This window comes from Canis lupus, chromosome X (assembly GCF_048164855.1).
Source record: "Canis lupus baileyi chromosome X, mCanLup2.hap1, whole genome shotgun sequence".
Taxonomy (NCBI): domain Eukaryota; kingdom Metazoa; phylum Chordata; class Mammalia; order Carnivora; family Canidae; genus Canis; species Canis lupus.
Genome location: NC_132876.1, coordinates 82741001 through 82747099, shown reverse-complemented (window position 1 = coordinate 82747099; position 6099 = coordinate 82741001). Strand labels below are relative to the sequence as shown.

Below are 6099 nucleotides of genomic sequence, written 5' to 3'. Positions count from 1 at the left end.
GACGCTCAACCGCTGAGCCACCCAGGGATCCCAATAAAATCTTTAAAAAAATAAATAAAATCTTAAAAAAAGAAATTAAAATAAGAAAAATGATATCATTTCCCAATAGTATCTGAACTTTGAAGTACATAAAAATAGACCTAACATACGTATGTGCAAGATCTCCATGGAAAAAAATGATCAAATATTATCAAGTGATTTAAAGGGAACCTAACTAAATGGAAAGATAAGTTTACTAATAGAAATGGTCAATGTTGTGAAAATGCCAATTCTTCCCAAAGTGATTTAGAGATTCAATGCAGTCCCAAACGAAATCCTGAAAGATTTTTCCATGGAATTTGACAAATTGATTCTAAAATGTATATTGATATACAAAGGACCTAGAAAAGCCAAAATCCTTAAAAAAACAAGATGGGAAGGTATTCCAGATCAGATATCAAGGCGCGTTATAAAGCTACAGTAATTAAGAACAGAAAAGAGTTCAGAAAATGAGCCCCACATATATGTACACATGATTTATTTATGATAAACATGGCACTACTAAGCAGTGGAGACAGGGTAGTCTTTTTAATGAGATGGTGGTCAATTGAATGCCCTGTGTAATTATTCTTTGGAGTGTACACAGATGTGTAACATTAAAAGAAAACATTTATGGAATGCATGAATACTAGTGACTACAATTTACATAGTGCTTTCCTACTGTACTATGTGTCCGGTATATGGTAACAAGGTTTTACACAAATTGTTTTAATCCTCGCAGCAGGTATATTCATAGTTCCATTTTACAGATGAGGAAACTAAGACGCAGGGAAGTTATGTAACCTGCCCACGGTTGCACCTTTAACTAGTTGAGCTAAAGACTTTAGCTAAAAAGCTGAGACGCAACCGAAGCCGCTTTATGCTAAAGCCCTTGCCCTTATATTACGGAAGATGAATGCAAAATGAATGCCGCCTTAAATGAATGAGTCAGGAAGCCGCTCTCTGGCCGGTCCCTTTTCTACCAATGCGCGCGCGCGCACGCACACACACACACACACACACACACACGCTCGCGTGCGCGCTCAAAATATATTTCTATGCCCCCTCGGAAGAACCCACTGGACTGCAAGCGGAAGAACTACAACTCCCAACAGCCACTGCACGCTTAAGCCTGTACACGCACCTTCGCACCAGGACGCCAGGCATCCGGCTCGCGCCACACTCGCTCACCGAACTACACTTCCCGGCTTTCCTTGCGCAGCCGTGACACTCTTTGGACCGCGAGTGCGGATCGGGGTTTCAACAGCTGCTTCTCTCTTCCTCGGACCCGGCCCTGGACCTGTCTTCAGACTCGAACACGGCTCCACCATGGAGGAGGCGGACCGAATTCTCATCCATTCCCTGCGCCAGGCCGGCACGTAAGGACACAGCCCCCGCCCACCCCGGAATGCCCACATCCGGGACTCCAAAACTCTGGACCCAGTCACCCGGGAACCTTAAAACCCCAGACCTTGACATCTAGGGCTCCAACTTCCAGAACCCTAAGACACCCCCCACCCACCCACCCACACAAATGCTCTCTGACATCAAGGACCTCCCAAACCCTTTGACCTCAACACTTGGTAAATCCCAGATTCCAAGACCCAGACATCTCCAAGGTTTAAAACCTTGGATCCTCAGCACCCAGGATCCTGAAATATGTGGTTCTTGACATCAATCCCCTGGGCCCCTGGTATTTAGAAAATCTAAGCCACCTGTATTTCGAGAACCAAGGAATTTAAACACCCAGGACCCTGGCACTCAAAACCCTGGGACTGGATACTTGGGAACCTTCAAATCCTGTTTTCCAACACCTGGGCTTTTAAAATTCCTGGACCCTAAAATCTGGCGACCTCAACACTTAGTGACCGTGACACACAGGACTTCTGCATTCAAGGGCTCTAAAAACCCAGGATGTCAACATCTAGGGAGCCTGATTTCTGGATTGCTTGAAACTAGAAGGTCTTGAAATCTGAAGATCTTGACATCTAGGGACCCTGACATTCAGAACTCCTGAAAACCTGAGCCTCGCAATATCTAGTCTCAAAACCCTAGTAGCTCAATACCTAGGGGCCCCTGACATGTGAGGAACATGATACCTGGGGATCCAGAAACACAGAGAGCATGCCATCTGGGTCCCTTGCCCTTCCTAGACCCTAGAAATGAGAGACTTTTAAGCATATGGCAATTTGAGATGATTTTTGAATTCAGATCCCTTCTATCCACCATTAGGACCCAAGGACTTCTCTGGTTCTTAGTTTTCCAAATGGAAGTCCCAGTCACCAACACCCAGGACCTGTCTGAACTGTGGCCATCCCCTCCGTTCACTCCCACCCCAATACTAAGGTGTCCAGAAGGCAGCATGGTCCAGCCTGATCCCAGTTTCCTGGCTGCTTCGGACCTGCCCTTTTATTTTTCAGGGCAGTTCCTCCAGATGTGCAGTCCCTGCGAGCCTTCACCACTGAGTTGGTCGTAGAAGCTGTGGTCCGCTGCCTGCGTGTGATCAACCCTGCCGTGGGCTCTGGCCTCAGCCCCCTGCTGCCTCTGGCCATGTCTGCCCGGTTCCGCCTGGCCATGAGCCTGGCTCAGGCTTGCATGGTGAGTGCCCTCCTCCCAATATGTACAGCCTCTTCCTTCCTCCTTCACAAAGTCACCAAGCTCCTTCGAAACCCTTGCCTGTCCTCTCTGCCATCTCCTCTTGTGGCTTAGCATTTATTAGTGGTTAAGGATGCTAACTCTATGCCTGAGTAGCTCAGACCCTCACTACACCACTTGCTAACAATGTGACCCTAACCCTTCTGGGCCTCAGTTTCCTTATTTGTGAAACCGAGATGATAAAAATAGAGTTGATAGGAGCATTATATGAGTTGATCCAGTTTGCCCTTGGCTCCCACATTTTACGCTTAGTACCAAGAATCCCCCCCCACTTCCATGGTATCCATTTATTATTTTTTAAAGATTTTATTTATTTATTCATGAGAGACACACAGAGAGAGAGAGGCAGAGACACAGGCAGAGGGAGAAGCAGGCTCCATGCACCGGGAGCCCGACGTGGGATTTGATCCCGGGTCTCCAGGATCACGCCCCGGGCCAAAGGCAGGCGCTAAATCGCTGCGCCACCCAGGGATCCCATATCCATTTATTAGTTCCAGAAAAAGGCTTGGCTTGGGTCGCATGTTCACTCCTAAATTAATCACTGTGTACTCTGACTGGCTCAGCCTGGATCACATAATCATCCCTATAGGACTCTGTGATTGACTCCTCCTTCAGGATAGTTTGGGAGTTGGGGGCCAGAGGGTTACTCAAAGGAAGAGAAGCTGGTTATATAAAACTGTATCTCTGCTGGGTTCCCCCTGTGGCAGCCACACACATCTTGCCTCTGCTGAGTATAATTCCCAAACTGTCTCTCTCATGGGTAAAGTGCCTTGTGATGAAGCACTCATGCCTCCCTCAGTACAGAGCAGTATTCCAGTTACTATGTCCAGGGGCTCTGAGTAATGTCATTTCTCTTGGCTTGCTAGCTCTGTCACATTGGGTCAGTCTCTTAACCTCTTTGAGCCTGTTTTGTCATGTGTAAAATGGGTATAAGAGTTGTACCTACCACATAGGTTTGCTATGAGGAGTAAGAATTAGTTAATATAGAAAACAGCTGGCTATAATATGCTTTGCAAAAGTGGTATCACTATTAGGGAGGCCCAATCTGGCTGCTTGCCTTCCAGCAACCTCTGGCTACATATTGAGTGTGTGAACCTGGCCAGTGGACCTAGGACATGACGGTAGAAGGACAGTAGAGTCACTGCAGTGAATGTTTCCATTTAGCCCGTGGGGACAGGGCGGTCAGGTTTCTTGAATTCGAATCTTGCTTGTGCAGTTTCTGTCTCTTAACAGCAGGCTGCGGAGCTCTGCCCATCCTTTAGCTCTCAGGTTTGGCTGAATCTCAGGGGTTCTTAGATTCTTCTCTCCGGGGCTCTCTTGGGGTGGCCTCGGGAGCCAGGCCTGTCCCCTGGCCTGGAGCTGTTTTCTTGAGGATGGCACTTCCTGAGCAAGAGGTTCTGTCCCCTTTGACAAGGAGAGTGCACACAGTGAGAGATGTTGAGAAGGGGCTGGGGGTCTGGTGTCCCCCAGCTCCCTGTTTCTCTCTTCTCTCAGAGCTGCCTCCCAGTGGCTTTGGTGTTGACTCACTGGTTCTCTTTAATGTGGGGCAAAGAGCATGGCCAAAGCGTGCCTGCGATTGGCCCCAGAACCCTCATGTACACATCAGCAGGCAGAAAGGGTCTCTCATAATCCAACCAGGTGCTGCCCCTGTAGCCCACTCAGGCTTGGCACCACTGCCTTCTGTTGGCCGCCTCCTCATGTGGCCCCCTGCCTGCCACCACTTTCTGCCACTCAGCCACCTCCATATTTTGGTGTCTGTCACTTCATACACCTGACTTCTGGATTGAGTTTCTGTATCAGTCACAGTTCTTTGATTGCAGGTGTCAGAAAAAAACCAAAGTAAAGTAGCTCGAAAGCCAGTGGTTTTCACACTCTTTTGACGGTGACCGTCTGAAATAAATACCTCTTATGTTGTGACCTAATAGACGCGTGGGCACACACACACATACACACACAGATAATAATGAGTTTTGCTGAGTGGATTCCCCCCACCCTGTGCTGGGTATGGTGGTATAAACTTGCTTCATTCTCGTGGCCACTTTCTGAAGTAGGTACCATGGGTATCCCTTTACTTCAGATGAGGAAAAGTAAAGCACAGAGAAGTTTAGTGATTTGCCTGAGGTCACACAGCTGGTAAGAGGCAGAGCTTGGATTTGAATCCAGAAAATCTGCTCTCAGTGTCCATGCAGCCCCAGAGCGACAGCAACTCTGAATAGAAGAAAAAGGCTTTCTTTCTGGACCTGCTTCTTAGTCCCCACGCAGAACGCTGATGGGGCCTTTGAGCTCTGAAAACAGGCACATAGAGAAAGTCCTATCAGCCCCATTTTATAGCTAGGAAGCTGAGCTTCGGGTGGTGAAATAACCAGTTCAAGGCCTTAGCCAGTAAGTTAGTACAGGCTGGATTTCAATCCTGATCTTTTTACACCAAAGCCCATAAGTCTCTTCTTAAAAAAATTGTTTTGAGGAGGTCATTTTATTAGTCTGGGTCCAGTCTGGAGCCTGAAACTCCAGCAATAGTTGGAACGGGGACATCTAAATATAAAAAATTGTTAATTTGGTAAAAGGTGGCTAACTACTGAAAGGGTAAGAGAGAGCTCCCAGGTGTGATGGAAGGAGCATGATACTGGCGGAGTCTCACGCACCAAACCGTTCACCTGTTACCCTGCCTGTCTGCTGAAGGGGATGACTTTCATTGGTTTCCTGTGTTTCTTTCCAGGTTTTTTTTCTTTTAATGCAGATATAAGCAAATCTGAATATACTTATTTCCTCCTTTCTTTTTTCTTTTTTCCTTTTTTTCTTTCTATTAGATTTTGCCCAGTTTCTGGCCATAACCAACGGTTCATGACATATACTAAAGGTCCCCTCCACCTAACCTAATATCTGTATAGGATACATATAAACCATGAAGCAAGTCAAGAACATATTTCTTTGAAATAGTCTAAAACCCTTATATCAAAAATAGATCCACTTAGAGCATTGTATGTCATATGATTGGACATTGTATCCTTCCTCTTCATGGCATTTCGTACTCTGCTGTTTCCTGGTTGTTCTGCTCCAGAGAGCACGTCTGCATACTCTGCAGAGCCTGGAAAGGGAAGAGCAAAACCAAAAATCTGCTTCCTGGTTTGGAGCTGGGGAGAAAGGCCCTCTTCCGACTCTCAGAAGGGTCGACTTGAGGTCATCTGTGAACCGCATGAAGTTTGTTTTCAGAGCCTTTCCTTTCCCAGGTCTCTGCCCCTTTATATTTATTCTTTAGCAACTTTTTCATTACTTTGGCTGTTCTGTTGAGAAAAGGCTCTATAAGGAACCCATGCTCTGTTGTAAATTAGTAAAGCATGTCACGCGGAGGAAGAGGAAGAGAGGACAATGAACCTGTAGCCTTTTGAGGATAATTCGGACATTGTAGCACTTTGGTAGTTGGTAATT

General features: G+C 46.6%; 1 protein-coding gene across 2 annotated transcripts in view; it reads left to right on the top strand.

The window, feature by feature from the left end:
- Positions 1–1146: 1146 nt before the first annotated feature.
- The window catches only part of CCDC22 (CCC complex scaffolding subunit CCDC22), a 13867-nt gene continuing 8914 nt past the window's right edge, over positions 1147–6099 (top strand). The window contains exons 1-2 of one of the 2 annotated variants that reach the window (XM_072816612.1): positions 1147–1397; positions 2439–2616. In XM_072816612.1, the coding sequence (XP_072672713.1) occupies positions 1348–1397; positions 2439–2616 (228 nt within the window). In that variant the 5' untranslated portion in view covers positions 1147–1347. The remainder of the gene's footprint in view (positions 1398–2438; positions 2617–6099) is intronic. The other variant, XM_072816613.1, reaches the window with a different exon arrangement.